Source organism: Salmo salar, chromosome ssa12 (assembly GCF_905237065.1).
Source record: "Salmo salar chromosome ssa12, Ssal_v3.1, whole genome shotgun sequence".
NCBI classification, from domain to species: Eukaryota; Metazoa; Chordata; class Actinopteri; order Salmoniformes; family Salmonidae; genus Salmo; species Salmo salar.
In genome coordinates this window covers 42,012,937-42,036,159 of record NC_059453.1, presented here as the reverse complement: position 1 = coordinate 42,036,159, position 23,223 = coordinate 42,012,937, and the positions used below count along the sequence as shown (strand labels likewise).

Genomic DNA, 23,223 nt, shown 5'->3' with positions numbered 1-23,223 from the left:
ACAGAGCTGTATGGGTTTTGACTGACAGCCATTCCAAACTTGAGCACTGCGCGCAACAAGAAGTTGCCCCCATCCCTCCAGCTAATTGGGGAACTTTTGCAAATGTTTTGTTGTCTGGGTGAGGGAAATTCTGTAAATTAAGAGGACTCAAAGTAGACATTGAGGAATTTAATGAATACAGCTTCGATCTCATACAACCAAGCCAAACACCCCAAATGTGCACTTCACATTTCCAGATCATAAAACTATTGCCATATACAGTGTCAATGTTTATGATCACAAGATGACATGTCATACCCTGGGTTGTTAACAGAAATAGCCTACGTTTTTCAACTATCAAGAAAATTTGCCGCAGAACTCCCACCCGAATGCACTCACAACTCCATTCTATGAGCATCAAAATAACAATCCGTTTCTCTGAATTGACACATGAAAGCCTAACATGCTGACCAAACCGGACCCTCGCGTTATTTTACCTGAAATGCACAAGGTCCTCTATTCCGAGAATTAATCCACTGATAAAAGGGTAAACAGAGTTAGTTTCTAGTAATCTCTCCTCCTTCAGTCGTCTGCTTCGGACTTTATATGACGGTTGGCAACCAACTTTAAGGTGCATTACCACCACCACCAACTGGACTGGAGTGTGGACTTGAGTTAATCTTTCAAATCACCCACTTGGGTATATCCTCCTAAAAACCAATGAGGAGATGGAAGAGGCGGGACTTGCAGCTCGTCAAAAATAGAACCAAGTTCTATGTTAGCACCTGGCTACGTAGACGCTCGCGAGCTGTTTGGATGAAATTCGTGAATAACATGCATGTGTACATTTTATTTTGCAACGCTTGCGCATGAATCCCTGCCCCAGAACCAGTTCCTGCCACAGGGCAAGAGCTGTAGATCTGAACCAGACCTCTGCCCACTGCCAGTCAGGCTGCAGGACTTACTAGGTCAACTGGCACCCTTTAAAGTTCTTTGGGATAGGGGGCGGTATTTTGACGTCCGGATGAAAAGCGTGCCCAAAGTAAACTGCTTGCTACTCAGGCCCAGAAGCTAGGATATGCATATAATTGGTAGATTTGGATAGAAAACTCTAAAGTTTCCAAAACTGTTAAAATTATGTCTGTGAGTATAACAGAACTGAAATGGCAGGCGAAACCCCGCTTTTTCATCCTACCACTGATTTCAATGGCTGGCACTTTTATAATAGGGCGAAATCATGCCCGATTGCAGTTCCTAGGGCTTCCACTAGATGTCAACAGTCTTTAGAAAGAGTTTCAGGCTGGTTTTTGGAAGAATTTGCCAGAAATTGTAGTTTTTCTAGGTGGCTCCCATTTTGGCTGTAGTGTTTCCAAGCGCGTGAATGAGAGCGCGTTCTTTGGTATTTTTCTCCGGTAAAGACAATAACGATTCTCCGTCTTAAATTTTATAGTTTATTTGCGTATTAGGGTACCTAAGGTTTGATTATAAACGTTGATTGACTTGTATGCATAAGTTTATTGGTAACGTTTGGGATTCATTTTGTATGCATTTTGAAGGAGGGAAATTGAGTGGATTATTGACTGAAGCGTGCCAGCTAAACTGAGTTTTTATGGATATAAAAAAGGACTTTATCAAACAAAAGGACCATTTGTAATGTAACTGGGACCTTTTGGAGTGCCAACAGAAGAAGATCTTCAAAGGTAAGGCATATATTATATCGCCAGAATGCGGGGGGGGGGGGAATCTGTGTCATGTCAATATGTTTAAATCATACTTCATCCTCTACGATCCGGCGGAAAAGTCAGTGGAAATCGGTAGTGATTTCTGCCTGTAGCCACTGCTGTCACCGTTGACTATAGTCTTCCTCAAGAACACCATGAAAGCCCAATATACCCTGTGCCTGTGAGACAGCTGAGTAACTCAAGAGATTCTAGAAAACCTTTTGGCACACTTGTCTCCGGAGGAAAAAGGTGACATTGTTGAACTGCATTTAGAATATCAGGGTTTATTCTCAGATGTGCCAACTCCACAAATGTACTAGAGCATGACACTGATGTTGTGGACTCTGCTCAATCAAACATGCCTATCGACTGAACCCTGAAAAGACAAGCTTTGCAGAGAGGTGGAGTTCATGCTTGAGCACCACAATGCGCAACATGGCAGTATGTGGAGTTTGCCCTGTATTTTAATACTTAAGGCAGATAGCGCTCTGCGGTTTTGTTCCGAATTTCAGAAACTCAATGCCTCTACTAAGTTGGACTCCTACCCTTTCCCTGAGGTCGACGATTATGTGGACCGTGTTCGCGCTGCTAAGTACGTTAGCAAGTTCAACCTGCTGAAGGGATATTGGCAGGTCCCTCTAACTGAGCACGCCAAAGAATTGTGTACTTTTGTAATGCTTGATAGTTTGTTTACCTTTCTTTAGCTTCCATTCAGGTTACAAAATGCTAAGACCCTTTCGGTCTCTGCAACGGTGCTAGCTGCTCCGGATTTCCGTCGTCCATATGTTTTGTACACCAATGCCAGCCATGTAGGAGCAGGGTCTGTGCTCCTACAGAAAGACAATAACAATTGAGCACCCTATGGGGTACTTTTTAAAGCAAGTTTTGTTTTGGCTCCTTCCAAGGGGATGAGAGTTATAGAAACTCTTAACTGATGTACGTGATTTTACCTACGTTTTTCAAACTTTAGAATTTTAGGCAGCAAAAAAGAAAATAAATATATATATTATGTACAGTAAATAAAATAAGGTGGCTGTTTTGTCTTGTATTTAATTGTTGACAGTTACTAGACATCACGTTTATATTGGAGAACGCGACACATTTAAGTTGATCATGTTGTGAGATGGAAGTTATTTTCTGTTTGATGTGAGCAAACTTGTCCAACAAAAATATAAGATATAGTTGTCTTACGGGGAAGGTGTTACAGGCTTTGGTTTTCACATTTATATTTTGAGGTTGGACATTAGCACGTGGGGCGCACCGATTGGTGTCACCTCGTTATGTGTTACACCTGCGCTGGTTTGTCATCTCATTAGTGGGAAGGGGTTTCGCCTGTGCTGGCCCAGGTGATATTTAAGAGTGGCTGGCCTAGTGCCACAATTGCCTTGAGAGATGTGGAGGGTTAACAGCTTTAGTTGGCTCTCCATTTGATTTCTAGACAAACAGTCCTTTATCTGATCTTCCCTGTTTTGATTTTGTTTGCCTGTTCTTGGGCAAATTTTGTGGCCGCTCATGGTGGGCGTCTTAGGTACCAGTTGTTGTTACTAGTCAACTTTCAGCGTACACCCCCATGAGTGTTTTTCAGAATCCCTCCTAACACCCCACCTGTTGCGTTGGTCAGATTTTTTTTTGGTTTGTTCCCCCTTCTGTTTGCGCAACATTATTCATTTTTAATGCTGGGGAACGTAACGGATTGGTTAGGGGTATTTCATATCTAGAGCTGTTAAATGCTCCAGGTGGGATCAGTTCAGCGTTAGTGGTGCTGGGCAGCGTGGGGGCTAAGACAGAGATTTCCCAGAAATCTGTACTTCCCTCCTCTGATTGCTGCTTTACAGGGAGGCCTGAGGACAGCTTCCCACAGCGGCTCAGAGGGGTGAGTCAGCACTGAGGACACTGCACCACCCTCTCTGGTAACAAACAGGGCCCACTTGATGTGAAACACACCTAGACACACACTCCAATCACAAATAAGAGGACCCTCCCCAGCACGCAACATTCCCATGAGGCATGATGTTCCACTCACAGCCACATTCGCTTTAGTATAAAGCTACAAATTAGCTTAATTACCGCCATACAAGACCACCCATATTAACTGCACCGTGAACTCAAACAGAAACTGCTTGAGTTCTCGGTGCAGTTACACCACATTTTTACTTATCACAGATTGAAACAAGTTAACTATGTTCTAGTGTACCACATCTGTTTTTCTCAGAGCAATACTCAGTTCAATGAATCGTTCTCTGATTGATTAGGAACTAGGGTAGCATTCGTTCCATGTTTCCTAGGGATAAGAGGGTTTTGTCAGACTCCCAACTCACTAATACTCCCCATCTGACCTCGTCTTTGGACCCAAGAGGTCAAAAGTAATCTCTAAGCCCGGGAGCAGAGACAGCTGCCCACATTCCTTCAGCGGTTCATTTCGCTAACAAAGCCCGACTCTACCCCACCTGTGCCTTTAACTAACATTAATGCACTACATGCATTGGAAATTTGTAGGCCATTCAAGTCTCAGGGTGTGGCCTGTGCATTAGAAACTTAAAAGGGCATTGTTCAATTTATTAAATCAGGTCACTGGTGATATGAAAAAAAATCCAGAGTGATAATCTAAACAATTATCACGATAACGATATATCAAAGATGACCATGTAAATTTAGCATGCGATATGATTATGATATGGCTAGGTAAAACATCCTACTGAACGTGACCAAGAAAAGCAGCGTGCTCTTGTTCTGTTAAACAGCATTTGGACTTGTGCGTTCAGGTAGAAAATTGTGTAAATATTATGGAATGCTAACCTCTGACAATACATATATTGCGATAACAACAACAACAAAATGTTATATCACCCAAGACAGAGTTCACCTTTCAACCATGACCTGATTTCAATCACCTCTACCAGATGAACCCCATGGCACTGGTCTTCAGGCTATAAGAGGTCCTTGTTAACCTGGGGTTTCAAACTCACGGCCTGCGGGCCAAGTGCGGCCCTCAAGCCAATTCAATGTGGCCCGTGGTTGGCCCCTGTTATAAACCAAGGCCTTGGCTAAGGAAGGTGGGTTTGGTTACGGGAGCAAAGAGGTTAGAGAGGGGTCGAAGGGCACCCTAACCCAGATGATGTACACCTTCCCCTCTGGACTTTTCAGCCACATGGCCCATTTCCACAAGAGGAACGACTGCCTGAATTCAAGTCAGGGCATTACTGGATTTTATTGCACTTCCCTTTTTGAACTTCAAAGGACAGTAGCTAACTAGTCAGTGTCTCTCTAAGCATTACATGTGACAGGGACTCATCCTAGAAAGACAAATACAGCCTTGAACTACGAAGTGGCCTCCCTAAATGTACACTTAGCTTTATTTATTTCAGTCTGAGCTGCACTGAGCATTACAATGAGTCTTGGCTGTTGCTGCTACTAAACTATTCTGGTGGGATTATTCGCTGAACCTCACCCGGCTGTTAGCCTCTTTTTCCAGATATGCTCTCTGTTTCAACATTGTCCAATGGGTCCTTTGTAGGGCAAGGCAGGGAGGGAGGGCAATGCGCTGCCAAAAATAATCATGGGACCAACAGACTGACCACGCTACTGAGAGAGGACAACAAACATGAGAAACAGTGGAAAGGAGCAGGGAAGGCAATAAAGTATTCATTCAGTTCAGGCGTGGTGGTGATCATATCGGCCTGTCTTGTGTTGCAAAGCACCTTTGGACTGCGGAAGAGTTAGAATCCAGCATTTTAAGGGTTTGTGGGTTCAGGGTTCTTCATTTGAATTGGTGGAGGTGTGGCATACTATAAGAAAGCAGGGGCCTCTTTTGTCTAGACTTTACACGTGCTGGATTGGTGTAACGGATAATGACGATATCCTACTTCCACCACTATCCGTCAGCCCCCCACCCCGCCCTCGACCAGGTGTGTTGCTGCCTGATACCTTCCAACTGCACATTGCCACACAATGGGGTTAAAGCAATGGGGTTACATTACCCAACAATGAAGAAAGACTCAGACTCAGCACTCTTAAATCAACAATGTTGAAAAACTCCAGACACCTGAAACCCCACCTCTTTAAGGAATACCTGGGATAGGATAAAGTAATCCTTCTACCCCCCCTTAAAGATTTAGATGCACTATTGTAAAGTGGTTGTTCCACTGGATATTATAAGGTGAATGCACCAATTTGTAAGTCGCTCTGGATAAGAGCGTCTGCTAAATGACTTAAATGTAAATGTAAATGTATGTATCGTCATATCAAAACTGCCATCAGACAGTCGCCACATTTAAGGTCTAGGCTACATCATGGGAAATGTACCACTACATAATTCTTTAGGGCATCACACGCTGTGCTCAAGCTTTCCCTGCCCCCATCACTGCCTCAATGTTTACAGTGTTACAAGGGGCAAAACTGAACTATTGAGACGAGATCCCATGTCAACCCTGTTGACAAAAACAATTCCTCTAACCCAGGCAGCTATCCACAAATGTTTCTGATTGAGTGGGGCCAACTCTCAACAGGGGGTGTTTCCTACACTTGTGGGAAACAACCCTCATGCTTCTGCTCATCTCCCTGCCATCAAAACGTGCAGTGATACAATTAGCATACTCTTTCCTCTCAGCTCAGTTTAACAATACAACATCTTCTGCACCTCACATACTGCTGGGCTCCCTCTCATCATACGGATTGGCAGATCTATCTCCCTCTCCAGAAAGAGAGCTGCTATCTGACAGGCTCTTCACATAGCGGGTGCTAACGATAGCTAACGGGTGCTAGAAATTGCTAGTGTAGTCAAGTATCTACAAGTCTTAAATTGGGTAAAAGTAGCAGGAATGGCAAGGTTTACAGGTCGTGTTCACCTGTGGAATGACAACCTCAGACCTTCAGAGGACAATTATATTAGTTCATCTTAGAACGCAAACCTTGTCTTTGCCTTTGGGTGACGGAAATATTGTGTTTGCCTTTAGGTGCCTTGACTAGTTCAAACGATAAGCCTTATTGAGCCTTTAGAAAGAGGCAGTTTAAAACAATCAAAAACTGCAGTCGAAGGAATAAAAGCCTCCCTGCCCACTTCTTTCAGGTAGTTTTTTACTGTTCTAACCAGTAATGTAGGTTTATGGTTGCTTGGTTACCCATACGCCTTGCTCCGGCCAAATGCTATGCCATGCCCACGGACACTTGTTTATTTTCCGGAATTAGTCTGGATTGGAGTACCTCCGACTGTTTTGAGGATAGACCATCTGATTGGTCCCAGAAACTGATAGTCTGGGCCAGAGACAGAACACACGTGGGTAAAGCGGTGTTTAGAAAATTCGTCATTGGCTTTGAAACTCTGGTTAGGGATGATCCAATCGCTGCTGACATTGTTTTGTACAACACCCCTCATTTTTATGTCACCCCAAACAACTTAAATTACGGCAGTCTCAGACTGAAGCATGTAGCGAACGATAGACCAGCGGAAGAATTCAGTTTGAATTGTCAGGCAAGGTTTATGGTTCTCAAACAGTCTGAAGCCTTGAGATGGTAATATATAATAATAATAATAATAATAATAAATGCCATTTAGCTGACACTTATCTAAAGTGACTTAGTCATGCATATATTCATTTTTCATATGGGTGACCCCAGCGTGAATCGAACCCACTACCCTGGTGTTGCAAGCACCATGCTCTACCAACTGAGCGACTGAGGACCACACTCTGCTACTGAGGACCAGATGGTGAGTGGTGAATAAGCTATAGAGAGGGCGTTCTGTCAGATAAGAGAGCAGTCCGCGCAGTCAACCTCTGAGGAGTGTTTCCAGTCTACAGTTGACCTCAACGCAGCCATAACAGGACGAACTGGAGGCGTTTCTGCACTGAAGCTCTGAAGTGGGTTGACGCCACATAATAATGACAGACCTTTCATTGGTGATTGAATGTGCAAAGTCACAACGACACATGTTCGTCATCCCTCTCCCACTTTTGGTACACATATTTTCATATTATAGTTCTGCTGTTGCGATACCGAGAACTTGAGGAATAAACACTTAAATTCTCAGAAGACTGAAGCTCATAGTTCAGAGCCATAGGACCGCGATAGTCATGACATCATTACCAGCCTAGCATTTAAATGTCATAATGGGCATGTGTACTATCGTGTTTAATCTTTAGGCTAACTAATGATGTAAGACTGTTGTTATTGTCATATAATTTTACATTGGGAATAATGTCTACACCTTTACATCCTCGTAGGGAGACTAAGAAAAAAGTCCTGAGCTAGAGCTAAACACAACCCCAACCTGGCTGAAACGATACCATTTATGGAAGAGGAAAATTGTAGGTGTGGTGAGATGGTTTGGCGAAGGAGGGGCCCCGTAACAACCGCAGGCATGGAGAAACCACATCATTGTCTCCTTTCACAATACCAGCTGTGGTGAGGTAACCTGACCCTCGGTAATGACTGTTTCGCTGCTCGTTGCTATGCATCACACTCTCCAGTCAGGTGTAGTCCAAGCCTTCCCCCAACCCTACACATTGGCCTAGATAAGAAACGCCCTTGGCAGTGTCACATCACACAGAACTTAGAAAGTTAGAAACAGATGCCCTTACCTTTCTTAACTTTCTTCTGTAGCTTGATTGTGTCTGAGGATTTTTTCTTGATATCTGCTCGGGCCTTCTTGTATTCTGCATTGGGTTGACATGAGAAGATGCATCAAGTGCCAGTTAAATAATTTAGACATCTCAGAATGTACACTACATGACTAAAAGTATACGGACATCTGCTCCTCGAAAATCTCATTACAAAATCCTGGGCCTTAACATGGAGTTTGTCCCTCCTTTGCGGTTATAACAGCCTTCACTCTTCTGGGAAGGCATTCTACTAGATGCTGGAACATTGCTGCAGGGACCTGCTTCCATTCAGCCACAACAGCATTAGTGAGGTCGGGCACTGATGTTGGGTGATTAGGCCTGGCTCACAGTCGGCGTTCCAATTCATCCTAAAGGTGTTCGATGGGGTTGAGGTCAGGGCCCTGTGCAGGCCAGTCAAGTTCTTCCACACAGAACTCGACAAACCATTTCTGTATGGACCTCACTTTATGCACGGGGGCATTGTCATGCTGAAACAAGAAAGGGCCTTCCCCAAACTGTTGCCACAAAGTTGGAAGCACAGAATCGTCTAGAATGTCATTGTATGCTGTCGCGTTAAGATTTCCCTTCATTGGAACTAAGGGGCCTAGCACGAACCATGAAAAACAGCCCCAGACCATTATTCCTCCTCCACCAAACTTTACAGTTGGCACTATGCATTGGGCAGGTAGCGTTTTCCTGGCATCTGCCAAACCTGTGATTCATCACTCCAGAGAATGTGTTTCCATTGCTCCAGAGTCCAATGGCGGCGAGCTTTATGTGATTTCAGCCAACGCTTGGCATTGCACATGGTGATATTAGGCTTGTATGCAGCTTTTCAGCCATGGAAACCCATTTCATGAAGCTCCCGAAGAACAGTTATTGTGCTGATATTGCTTCCAGAGGCAGTTTGGAACTCGGTAGTGAGTGTTGCAACAGACAGACAATTTTTATAAGCTATGCGCTTCAGAACTCGGCGGTCCCGTTCTGTGAGCAGTTAAGCCTTTGTTGCTCCTAGACGTTTCCCCTTCACAGTTGACCAGGGCAGCTCTAGCAGGGCAGAAATTTGACGAATTTACTTGCTGGAAATGTGGCATTGTCTGATGGTGCCACGTTGAAAGCCAATGAGCTCTTCAGTAGACCATTCTACCACCAATGTTTGTCTATGGAGATTGTATGGCTGTGTGCTCGATTGTATACACCTGTCAGCAACAGGTGTGGCTAAAATAGCTGAATCCACTAATTTGAAGGGGTGTCCACATACTTTTGTATATGTAGTTTATGTAGGTGTGTATGTACCATCTCCTACCTTTGGCATGGTCCTTGTCCAACTGACTGGCCACCTTCTTCCACTCCTCAATCTTCAGCTCCAGGGGATTGATCAAGGTATCTGTTAGTGCCCTGCAGTGGAACCCAATAAACCAGCTGTTAAATTACAATCACACACACAGTGGTTCACCTGGACTTTTCACCAGAATGGTTGATAAGATTCAACTTCACCAAATTTAGAATTATCAATGGAAACAAATAGGGGAGGCTTTTTTTTTAGGGATATGACTGATCCATATAGCTAATTAATTGTAATTGATAGGCGGTCCTACAATAGATAAATCAGGTCATCAAAACGACACACCATAGCTTGGGAAGCAAAGCAATTAAACTGAGCATACTCAGGTATGCTGTGAACCCCTCTCGTCACATACCCGGCATAGCCAGAGCTGATCAGCCGTGACAGGTTAGCACACAATGAGTGTCTATAAATTGATGACATGAGATAAGCACTTTGAACCACTCTCACCTACCCTCTCCCCACACACACGGTGTCTGGGGGAAAACTAGGCCAAAGTAATAAAGTTAAGAGATCTTATTAATGAAGCTTATAGGTTTAGCGGGAGTCTGTTAGTTCCCCTTCCCTCTACTTTGTCTAACGGCCTATTCAGAGTTGAGCCCTTCTCTGGGATGGGCCTATGTACAGTAGGGTCAGTGGGATCATTGGGATTTTGGTGTCGGTCAGTGTTAATTCCAACTGAAGCTGGGCGGTCAATGACTTGACATTGCATAATGCAATTGAAGAAAGACACTACAGCAATGTCAGAGGCCAGGAGTGATGGAAATAATGGAGGGAGAAAAAAGACACAAAAGAATGAGAGACTACCAGGATTTCCACCGAAGAGAGGGAAAGTACAGCCTGGGCTATACCCTTTTCCCACTATCATGCCGACCCGAACAGTACTGGCTCTGATATTTTCTTCTCACATGGTTCTAGCAACTATGGTTAATGTGTAACCAGGACAGCGAAGTACAGCATGGCCCGGCTTGGTTTAGTAGTGTGCAAATGGTACCAGAGAGCAACAATCCAATCTCCTACTCCATCCATCCACAACCGGAGTCCCATTACAGCCATGTCCTAGGCTTAGAGAGCACTGGCTGTAGTACAACCAGTCCACAGTGCTGTTTTACAGCTGGACAAAATATTAATTTGTCTGTCTCATTAGCACACAGAGCAACAGAGAGGACCCTAAGCAGGGCCTGATTGGATTTGCTGGGGCTGAAGTAGGCAGGAATTGGGTTCAGGGTTGTAGAGCAGCGTGAGGCGAGCCGGCCGTCATCCACTTGCCAAGTCAGCCAGGGTCATCATCCTAGCAGGTGAGAGCTCTCTGTGGTTTTTGGAGGAATGTCCGATACTGACTGAGTTCGGCACACAGGAAAACATATACAAATCGCACACAGCTGGGAATCCTGAACACTAAGGCCATGCCAGAAACCAATCACTTGGATGAAAATGCAGGTCTGAGTCGATATCGCTCACTTTTCAGTGTGTGACAGAAAAACATTGAGTATCAAAACAGCAACCATCTGATATACCAATGTCACGGAATGCTTCATGTCACGTTTTCATGTAATAGTCTGAAATGTTAAAGACGGCAGTAATAATATGCCCTAACCAAAAAATAGGAAACAATAGGGGGGGGGGGGGGGGGTTGCCTTAAGACTGTAATACTACATTAATGTCTTCCAGAAACCATGATTTATAGTTCTATCACTTACGTGGTGAAGAGCTTCAGTTTTGACTCGATGCTTCTGTGCCTCATGCACATTCTCGTCAAGGCCGAGCCAATCTCTTTTGTCGCGCCTGGAAAACAATGGAACAAAACAGAACAAACCTGTCAATTTCCAAACCTTGACAACAATGCCATATTACAAGCCTGATGAAGCCAAAAAAAGTTGGAAGTCCTCCAGTGTTTTCCCCTTTCCTGTTAAAGTAATATTGCAAGTATAAATACAGTAATGTACATAGACAGAAGTGTAAAAAAATTGGTTCTAAGCAAAATAGTGTTTTTTAGACAATATCGTTTTAGAGAATTCCGGAGTACGTCCAACCAGCATCACAACTGCAGAATGTGTAACTTCTCAAGCGCAGGACCTCCACATCCGGCTTCACCTGCGGGATCGTCTGAGACCAGCCATCAGGACAGCTGATGAAGCTGAGGAGTATGTGTGTTTGTAATAAAGCCCTTTTGTGGGGGAAAAACTCATTCTGATTGGCTGGGCCTGGCACCCAAGCGGGTGGGCGGCGCCCCTGCCCAGTATATTTTAATGGGGTTGTTTTCGTTCACTCAGAAATATTTGCACAAACTGCCAGTGAGTTCGTTGCACCACGTCGATAGGGATTCCACAGCAGGTCTGTCACGCAGCAGACTTCCTTATTGCTGTATTGAATTCAGATTTAACAGCAGACCAGCGCAGCTAACTCTTCCACCCCGACCCCTTCCCGTAGGCTTTCGAGGCTGGTATGAAGCCTCCGACTGGTTCTGAACACCCGCCGCGGGGGGGGTTGGCATTGTCGAGACACCAACATCTGCTTTTGATTGCACTCATTTATCCACTTAATATTCCCAGCCCAATCCCAGGCAGGCCCAGTGAGACCGTGATGTCTACAGTCAGCCAGACATACAGGGGAGAAGACACAGAGAGCCCAGACAGATCAGGCCTTTCCATTCTACAACATTAACACCACAATGACTGTGCCCCAAATGGCACCCTATTCACTGCACTATATACAGTAGGGAATAGGGTACCATTTGGGATGCACTTGGTGACTCACTGCCCTCTGGGACAGAAAATTATATTTCTTTAAACCACTGCAGAGATAAATGGTCACACTGCAAATTTATCAGACGTCATATGTTTTCCTAAGATCATTAGGATGTGTCCAGTTTTATGATGGAAGCAAGCAACACTTGGTCTGTTGCCTGTTTACATTACAGCAGGAGCAGCATCAGGTCTCAATCTGGACTACTCATTAGGAGGTTAAAGATCTCAGATATTAGCTCCATCAACCATATGAGCTTATTAGGACAACCACAGTACTTTGGTTAAGAGAAAACAAGAGGCATTAGTGAGTGTGGAACTTTCACTACTATTGCTTGTGTCATATCAAGATAATGTCCAGAAAGTCTGGTAAGCAAGTAAGACTTCCATTGAAGAAAACAGACAAATGGAACCTGCAACTAACATTGGTCCTGCTAACCCAACTGTGGCAGGCTAGATAAGTCTGGAAGCCAGCCAAGATGTGAAAACCTCCCTAGTCAATTTCACCCTCAAGGACAATTGGTGCCACCGATGGGGCGACTGAAGTACTTGAAAATGCATGGGGTAATATGGCATATCAAAACATGTCAACAACGCAGCACTGGATACATTTCCGCTCTGGCTGCATGGGGCTGTTCTGAGTGCTCTGGATCAGGTATTCATCAAGGATCTCTCTGTACTTAACTCCGTTCATCTTTCCCTCGATCCTGACTAGTCTCCCAGTCCCTGTCGCTGAAAAACATCCCCACAGCATGAAGCTGCCACCACGCTTCATCGCAGGGATGGTATTGGCCAGGTAATGAGCGGTGCCTGGTTTCCTCCAGACGTGTCGCTTGGCATCTAGGCCAAAGAGTTCAATCATGGTTTCATCAGAACAGAGAAACTGGTTTCTCATGATCTGAGTGTCCTTTATGTGCCTTTTGCTCTGACATGCACTGTCAACTGTGGGCCCTTATAGACAGGTCTGTGCCTTTCCAAATCATGTCAAATCAATTGAATTTACCACAGGTGGACTCCAATGAAGTTGTAGAAACATCAAGGATGCTCAATGGAAACAGGATGCACCCGAGTTAAATTGAGTCTCATAGCAAAGGGTCTGAATACTTATGTAAATAAAGGTTAAATAACAACATGTAAAAAAAAAAAAAACTGTTTTCGCTTTGTCATTATGGGGTATTTTGTGTAGAATGAGGAAAAAATGTAATTTAATCAATTTTAGAATAAGGCTGTAACGTAACAAAATCTGAAAAGGTGAAGGTGTCTGAATACAATCTGAATGCACACTATAGGGCGAGAGAGAGACTGACTCACTCCCATCACACAGGGCCCAGTGTGGCTTCTCCAGCCCAGCCCTAAACTGCAAAGCCCTCGTCCTGTCGGCCCAGAGCCTCATTAATAGATAGGCCATTGTAGCATTCTGTATTCACTGAATACAGAGCCCGTCGTATGAGATGGCCCAGTTTGCTGTGCTGAAAGGGAAGATAACACTCCTTTCAGTGATAGAGGAAAACAAGAGGGAAAGAAGGACCCAGCAAACGTTCCTCCACAATCCCTAGTGATATTCCTCTCTCTTCTCCCCACCCTAACCCCTGGGCTGGACTGTGCATCTCCTGCTGAGAACAGTGTTGAGATTATCAGCTGTATGAATGTGTCCCAGTTATCACAACCCCAATCCCTGCTAATGCTGGATCACCTGGGCCACTCGCTGGCTCAGTAAGCCAACCTAGTAGCCCTATACACAGCCTCCACTGGCCACCAGTATCAGAGGGGTATGGATTATTATGACCACACAGACCCTCAGTTTCTCCATGGCAACTTTCACAACAAGTGAGATGGGAGAGCGTTGCTAAGATTACAATGGGTGCACATGAACTCTATGATCTTGTGAGATAATTGTTACATCACACAGTATGATAGAGTAGCGGAAATGAAAAAGGTGCACTCTGTTCCTTGCCTCGGGCTGCACACGCTGTTCTCTCAATCAAGTGATCATATTTTCACCCATCAAACTACTCTCAATTTAATCTAGTCTTCACTAATATTTAAAATGTGTTTTGATTTAGAATAGCTCATTATCAAAATTGGCAGGAACAGAGGCAGGGGAAAAAATATGTAATCAGTATGCACTCGAATAGCAATTGGAGGCCACTTTCCCGCGGGTTTGTTTTCCATCATGCCCAGTAGGCTAGTGTGGTTATTTCACTCCACCCATCAACCAAAGCTTTAGGAGCATGCATCCTCCAGCTGAGCAACAGGTGATATTCCACCCAAACTCTGTCTGCCATGGGCTCTCCAACCCTGTTCTTGCTGCTACCCAGTGCTTAATTTGGTAAACCAAGTGAAATCTGTTCGGGAACATCGATAGTAACATGTTTTCACAACAAAACATATTTCAATAAAATGTTCACAGCCCCTCTCCCTGCATGCTTGAGAAAGGAATGAAGGCGAGAGAGGTGATGGAAACGCAGTGGTAGCTAAAGGTAATGTGTTAGCCTATTAATGATGAAAATACAAAAAATGCCATTACTAGGCTATTCAAAATCAAAATTCACATATATATATATATATATATATATATATATATATATATATATATATATATATATATATATATATATATATACATATATACACACACATATATATATATATACACATATATACATATACACATATATATACACATATATATACACATATATACATATACACATATATACATATATATATATATACACATATATACATACACACACACACATATAATATACACTGCTCAAAAAAATAAAGGGAACACTTAAACAACACAATGTAACTCCAAGTCAATCACACTTCTGTGAAATCAAACTGTCCACTTAGGAAGCAACACTGATTGACAATACATTTCACATGCTGTTGTGCAAATGGAATAGACAACAGGTGGAAATTATAGGCAATTAGCAAGACACCCCCAATAAAGGAGTGGTTCTGCAGGTAGTAACCACAGACCACTTCTCAGTTCCTATGCTTCCTGGCTGATGTTTTGGTCACTTTTGAATGCTGGCGGTGCTTTCACTCTAGCGGTAGCATGAGACGGAGTCTACAACCCACACAAGTGGCTCAGGTAGTGCAGCTCATCCAGGATGGCACATCAATGCGAGCTGTGGCAAGAAGGTTTGCTGTGTCTGTCAGCTTAGTATCCAGAGCATGGAGGCGCTACCAGGAGACAGGCCAGTACATCAGGAGACGTGGAGGAGGCCGTAGGAGGGCAACAACGCAGCAGCAGGACCGCTACCTCCGCCTTTGTGCAAGGAGGAGCAGGAGGAGCACTGCCAGAGCCCTGCAAAATGACCTCCAGCAGGCCACAAATGTGCATGCGTCTGCTCAAACGGTCAGAAACAGACTCCATGAGGGTGGTATGAGGGCCTGACGTCCACAGGTGGGGGTTGTGCTTACAGCCCAACACCCTGCAGGACGTTTGGCATTTGCCAGAGAACACCAAGATTGGCAAATTCGCCACTGGCGCAAGGTGCTCTTCACAGATGAAAGTAGGTTCACACTGAGCACATGACAGACGTGACAGAGTTTGGAGACGCCGTGGAGAACGTTCTGCTGCCTGCAACATCCTCCAGCATGACCGGTTGGTCAGTCATGGTGTGGGGTGGCATTTCTTTGGGGGGCCGCACAGCCCTCCATGTGCTCGCCAGAGGTAGCCTGACTGCCATTAGGTACCGAGATGAGATCCTCAGACCCCTTGTGAGACCATATGCTGGTGCGGTTGGCCCTGGGTTCCTCCTAATGCAAGACCTCATGTGGCTGGAGTGTGTCAGCAGTTCCTGCAAGAGGAAGGCATTGATGCTATGGACCGCCCGTTCCCCAGACCTGAATCCAATTGAGCACATCTGGGACATCATGTCTCGCTCCATCCACCAACGCCACGTTGCACCACAGACTGTCCAGGAGTTGGCGGATGCTTTAGTCCAGGTCTGGGAGGAGATCCCTCAGGAGACCACCCGCCACCTCATCAGGAGCATGCCCAGGCATTGTAGGGAGGTCATACAGGCACGTGGATGCCACACACACACTACTGAGCCTCATTTTGACTTGTTTTAAGGACATTACATCAAAGTTGGATCAGCCTGTAGTGTGGTTTTCCACTTTAATTTTGAGTGTGACTCCAAATCCAGACCTCCATGGGTTGACAAAATGGATTTCCATTGATTATTTTTGTGTGATTTTGTTGTCAGCACATTCAACTATGTAAAGAAAAAAGTATTTAATAAGATTACTTCTTTCATTCAGATCTAGGATGTGTTGTTTAAGTGTTCACTTTATTTTTACATACATACACACACACACACACACACACACACACACACACACATATATATACATACACACACATACATACACACAGTTTACATACACTTAGGTTGGAGTCATTAAAACTCGCTTTTCAACCACTCCACAAATGTCTTGTTAACTTCTTTGGGATAGGTGGCAGTATTTTCACGGCCGGATAAAAAAACGTACCCGATTTAATCTGGTTACTACTCCTGCCCAGAAACTAGAATATGCATATAATTAGTAGATTTGGATAGAAAACACTCTAAAGTTTCTAAAACTGTTTGAATGGTGTCCGTGAGTATAACAGAACTCATATGGCAGGCCAAAACCTGAGAAGATTCCATACAGGAAGTGCCCTATCTGACAATTTGTTGTCCTTCTGTTGCATCTCTATCGAAAATACAGCATCTGTGCTGTAACGTGACATTTTCTAAGGCTTCCATTGGCTCTCTAAAGCCGCCAGAAAGTGGAATGTGGTGTCTGTTGTCTCTGGGCGAAGAACAGCAGCAGAATTTGTAAGTGGTCAGCCTGGGGACAGTGAGACTGAGATGCGCGTTCACTACTCAATTATTTTCTTTCAGCCTTTGAATGAATACAACGTTGCCCGGTTGGAATATTATCGCTATTTTACGAGAAAAATTGCATAAAAATTGATTTTAAACAGCGTTTGACATGCTTCGAAGTACGGTAATGGAATATTTTGAAATTTGTCACGAAATGCGCTCGCGCGTCACCCTTCGGATAGTGACCTGAATGCACGAACAAAACGGCGCTATTTGAATATAACTATAGATTATTTGGAACCAAAACAACATTTGTTGTTTAAGTAGAAGTCATGGGAGTGCATTCTGACGAAGAACAGCAAAGGTAATCCAATTTTTCTAATAGTAATTCTGAGTTTAGTGAGCCCCAAACTTGGTGGGTGTCAAAATAGCTAGCCGTGATGGCCGAGCTATGTACTCAGAATATTGCAAAATGTGCTTTCACCGAAAAGCTTTTATATAATCTGACACCGCGATTGCATAAAGGACTTCTGTATGTATAATTCTTAAAATAATTGTTATGTATTTTGTGAACGTTTATCATGAGTAATTTAGTAAATTCACCGGAAGTTTTCGGTGGGTATGCTAGTTCTGAACATCACATGCTAATGTAAAAAGCTGTTTTTTGATATAAATATGAACTTGATTGAACAAAACATGAATGTATTGCATAACAATGTCCTAGGAGTGTCATCTGATGAAGATCATCAAAGGTTAGTGCTGCATTTAGCTGTGGTTTAGGTTTTTGTGACATATATGCTTGCTTTGAAAATGGCTGTGATTATTTTTGGCAGGGTACTCTGACATAATCTAATGTTTTGCTTTCGCTGTAAAGCCTTTTTGAAATCGGACAATGTGGTTAGATTAACGAGTCTTATCTTTAAAATGGTGTAAAATAGTTGATTGTTTGAGAAAATTGAATTGTGGTATTTTAGTTGGTTTTGTATTTCGCACCGTGCGATGCCATTGGCTGTTGGCTAGGGGTTCTGCAGGCGGAATGGGGTTCCGCTAGCGGAACGCCTGTCCTCAACAAACTATACTTTTGGCAAGTCGGTTAGGACATCTACTTTATGCATGACACAAGTCATTTTTCCAACAACTGTTTACAGACAGATTATTTCACTTATAATTCACTGTATCACAATTCCAGTGGGTAAGAGGTTTACATACGCTATGTTGACTGTGCCTTTAAACAGCTTGGAAAATTCCAGAAAATTGTGTAATGGCTTTAGAAGCTTCTGATAGGCTAATTGACATTTCAATTAATTGGAGGTGTGGATGTATTTCAAGGCCTATCTTCAAACTCAGTACCTCTTTGCTTGACATCATGGGAAAATCAAAAGAAATCAGCCAAGACTTCAGAAAAAAAATGGTGGACCTCCACAAGTCTGGTTCTTCCTTGGGATCAATTTCCAAACGCCTAAAGGTACCACGTTCATCTGTTCAAACAATAGTACGCAAGTATAAACACCATGGGACCGCGCAGCCGTCATACCGCTCAGGAAGGAGACGCGTTCTGTCTCCCAGAGATGAACGTACTTTGGTGCAAAAAGTGCAAATCAATCTCAGAACGACAGCAAAGGACCTTGTGAATATCGTGAAGGAATCAGGTACAAAAGTATGTACAGTCGTGGCCAAAAGCTTTGAGAATGACACAAATATTCATGTTCACAAAGTTTGGCGCTTCAGTGTCTTTAGATATTTTGTCAGATGTTACTATGGAATACTGAAGTATATTTACAAGCATTTCATAAGTGTCAAAGGCTTTTATTGACAATTACATGAAGTGGATGCAGAGGCAATATTTGCAGTGTTGACCCTTCTTTTTCAAGACCTCTGCAATCTGCCCTGGCATGCTGTCAATTAACTTCTGGGCCACATCCTGACTGATGGCAGCCCATTCTTGCATAATCAATGCTTGGAGTTTGTCATAATTTGTGGGGTTTTGTTTGTCCACCCGCCTCGAGGATTGACCACAAGTTCTCAATGGGATTAAGGTCTGGGGAGTTTTCTGGCCATGGACCCAAAAGATCGATGTTTTGTTCCCCGAGCCACTTAGTTATTGCTTTTCCTTATGGCAAGGTGCTCCATCATGCTGGAAAAGGTGTTGTTCGTCACCAAACTGTTCCTGGATGGTTGGGAGAAGTTGCTCTCGGGGGATGTGTTGGTACCATTCTTTATTCATGGCTGTGTTCTTAGGCAAAATTGTGAGTGAGCCCACTCCCTTGGCTGAGAAGCAACCCCACACATGAATGGTCTCAGGATGCTTTACTGTTGGTATGACACAGGACTGATGGTAGCGCTCACCTTGTCTTCTCCGGACAAGCTTTTTTCCCAGATGCCCCAAACAATAGGAAAGGGGATTCACAGAAAATGACTTTACCCCAGTCCTCAGCAGTCCAATCCCTGTACCTTTTGCAGAATATCAGTCTGTCCCTGATGTTTTTCCTGGAGAGAAGTAGCTTCTTTGCTGCCCTTCTTGACACCAGGCCATCCTCCAAAAGTCTTTGCCTCACTGTGCGTGCAGATGCACTCACACCTGCCTGCTGCTATTCCTGAGCAAGCTCTGTACTGGTGGTGCCCCGATCCCGCAGCTGAATCAACTTTAGGAGACGGTCCTGGCGCTTGCTGGACTTTCTTGGGCGCCCTGAAGCCTTCTTCACAACAATTGAACCGCTCTCCTTGAAGTTCTTGATGATTCGATAAATGGTTGATTTAGGTGCAATCTTACTGGCAGCAATATCCTTGCCTGTGAAGCCCTTTTTGTGAAAAGCAATGATGACGGCACGTGTTTCCTTGCAGGTAACCATGTTTGACAGAGGAAGAACAATGATTCCAAGCACCACCCTCCTTTTGAAGCTTCCAGTCTGTTATTCGAACTCAATCAGCATGACAGAGTGATCTCCAGCCTTGTCCTCGTCCTCTTAACGAGAGAATCACTGACATGTCAGCTGGTCCTTTTGTGGCAGGGCTGAAATGCAGTGGAAATGTTTTTTTGGGGGGGATTCAGTACATTTTGCATGGCAAAGAGGGACTTTGCAATTAATCTGATCACTCTTCATAACATTCTGGAGTATATGCAAACTGCCATCATACAAACTGAGGTAGCAAACTTAGTGAAAATTTATATTTGTGTCATTCTCAAAACTTTTGGCCACGACTGTATATCCACAGTATAACGAGTCCTATATCAACAGCAAGGAAGAAGCTCAGCAACGAAGAAGCCACTGCTCTAAAAACCCCATAAAAAAGCCAGACTGCACATGGGGACAAATATGGTACTTTTTGGAGAAATGTCCTCTGGTCTGATGAAACAAAAATGTAACTGTTTGGCCATAATTATGTTTGGAGGAAATAGGGGGAGGCTTGCAAGCCGAAGAACACCATCCCAACCGTGAAGCACGGGGGTGGCAGCATCATGTTGTGGCTTGTGCTTTGCTGCAGGAGGGCCTGGTGCACTTGGCAAAATAGTTGGCATCATGAGGCAGAAAAATTATGTGGATATATTGAAGCAACATCTCAAGACATCAGTCAGGAAGTTAAAGCTTGGTCGCAAATGGGTTTTCCAAATGGACAATGACCCAAAGCATACTTCCAAAGTTGTGGCAAAATGGCTTATGGACAAAGTCAAGGTATTGGAGTGGCCATCACAAAGCCCTGACATCAATTTTATAGGAAATGTGTGTGCATTACTGAAAAGGTGTGTGTGAGCAATGAGGCCTACAACCTGACTCAGTTACACCAGCTCTGTCAGGAGGAATGGGCCAAAATTCACCTTATTGTGGGAAGCTTGTGGAAGGCTACCTGAAACGTTTGACAATTAAAGTTAAACAATTAAATGCAATGCTACCAAATACTAATTGAGTATGTAAACGTCTGACCCACTGGGAATGTGATGAAATAAATAAAAGCTGAAATAAATCATTCTCTCTACTATTATTCTGACATTTCACATTCTTAAAATAAAGTGGTGATCCAAACTGACCTAAGACAGGGAATTCTTACTTGGATTAAATGTTGGGAATTGTGAAAAACTGAGTTGAAATATATTTGGCTATGGTCTATGTAAACTTCTGACTTCAACTGTGTGTGTGTGTGTGTGTGTGTGTGTGTGTGTGTGTGTGTGTGTGTATATAAAAAAGACAGGCCTATGTGCATGCATAAACTCTGTTTTGGGTGTTTTGAATTAATCATCACCTTAGAAAGCGCTGCCCATTTTGTTGTGTTAGGCTTTGAAACAACCATGTTTTTCACTCAGTTTTACTTCTTTGTTCAAATTGATCAATCACAGTGAGACGAGTTTTAAAAGCATGATACTGTTTTGATGACAAGTGTTTGATGTGATTTTCAATTGCATTTGCATTGATGTCAGAGTGGTTAGAGGGACAATAGAGCCCCGAGTCGTTAGCTAGTTGGGTAATACCAACACAAGTCCAGAGTGCATAAGAAGAGATTACCGTGACTCAGTGGTCACATGGAATTTAACTGCAGTGATGACTCGTATGAAGATATCATAGGCCTGCAGTATAATAGTGTGATGGCCACACCACACCTTCAAAAGTTTCTAGACTTTATTAGGCAGAGGTTAACATTCACTTTTTTAGTCACTTGTCCTTTAGACAAGTAGGACAGATATTTTTCACTTGTCCAAAATCAAGTCAATTGCCAAAAAAAAAAGTTGAACACCATTTTACATCATTGTATGACACAAGGAATCACTTTACAGAATGAAATGCACTTTTTTTTATCAGAGAGTCAGACAAAAATGTAAGCTACATTCTGCCCATAGGCTTCTTTGCATATTCAAGCCCGTCAAAATACAACACTGCCCAATTAAGGCGCCCAATTAAAGAGCATAAGTCACACATTTTGCATATTCTAACGTTCAATTGAACAACTGAATGCCTCAATGCCCATCTTCCTGCTTTATATAGCAAGCTAAGGCCACGTGAATCACTTTCTTTAGGAGCACAGCATTTTCATGAATGGGCTGGTGTGTGCATGAGTGCATGTGCACTAAGGTGCGGAGAATCAGAGGTGGTGGTCAGTCGAGTTAGTGTTCAGCTGTCTGATGGCTTGTAGATAAACAGTCAGCTTGTAGGTATCACAACTCATGCTTCGAACCCGTCTGCCCGACGGTAAGGGAAAGAACAGATCGCGGCTGGAGTGTGTGGGATCCTTTGATGCTGCGTGCCTTCCTCGGGCAACGTTTCGAGTAGATGTCCCGGATGGGTGGGAGCACGGTCCCAGAGATCTACTGGGCCGTCTTCACCAACCGCTGGAGGAACTTCCAGTCGTGAACGGCGCAATTCCATACCAGGGAGTGATGCAACCAGTCAGGACGCTCTCTATGGTGCAGTGGTAGTATCTGGAGAGGACCCGGGGCGGAATGCCAAATTTCTTCAGCCGCCTTAGGAAGTAGAGACGCTTTTGCGCCTTTGACAAGAGTGGTGGTGTTGTTGGTCAATGACAAGTCCTCTGAAGTGGTGTGGATGTGGGCATGTTCCCTCTGCTTCGGGAAGTCAACAATCAAGTCATGTTTTGCTGACGTTGAGGGAGAAGTTGTTATGACACCACAGCTCCAGCTGACAATTTGTTCTCCTTCTGTGGCATCTCTATTGAAAATACAGCAACTCTGCTGTAACGTGACAATTTCTAAGGCTTCCATTGGCTCTCAGAAGGCGCCAGAAAGTGGAATGACATCTCTCCTGTCTCTGGGCGAAAAACAGCAGGAGATTTTGTGAGTGGTCAGGCTGGGAACAGTGACACTGGAGATGCGCGCGTTCATGAGAATTCTCAATTTTTTTCTTTCAGCCTTTGAATGAATACAACGTCGCCCGGTTGGAATATTATCTCTATTTTACAAGAAAAATAGTATAAAAATTGATTTTAAACAGCGTTTGACATGCTTCCAAGTACAGTAATGGAATATTTTGAAATCTTTTGTCACGAAATGCGCTCGCGCGTCAC

The 23,223-nt window shown here is 43.8% G+C and overlaps 1 protein-coding gene across 2 annotated transcripts in view; it reads right to left on the bottom strand.

Annotated features, from left to right (window-relative positions):
- Positions 1-23,223, bottom strand: part of mtss1 (MTSS I-BAR domain containing 1) — a 115,461-nt gene that overhangs the window by 32,762 nt on the left and 59,476 nt on the right. For both annotated transcript variants that reach the window (XM_014131670.2, XM_014131671.2), the window contains exons 4-6: positions 11,342-11,426; positions 9,603-9,694; positions 8,276-8,350 (exon numbers count right to left, since the gene is read on the bottom strand). In XM_014131670.2, the coding sequence (XP_013987145.1) occupies positions 8,276-8,350; positions 9,603-9,694; positions 11,342-11,426 (252 nt within the window). The remainder of the gene's footprint in view (positions 1-8,275; positions 8,351-9,602; positions 9,695-11,341; positions 11,427-23,223) is intronic.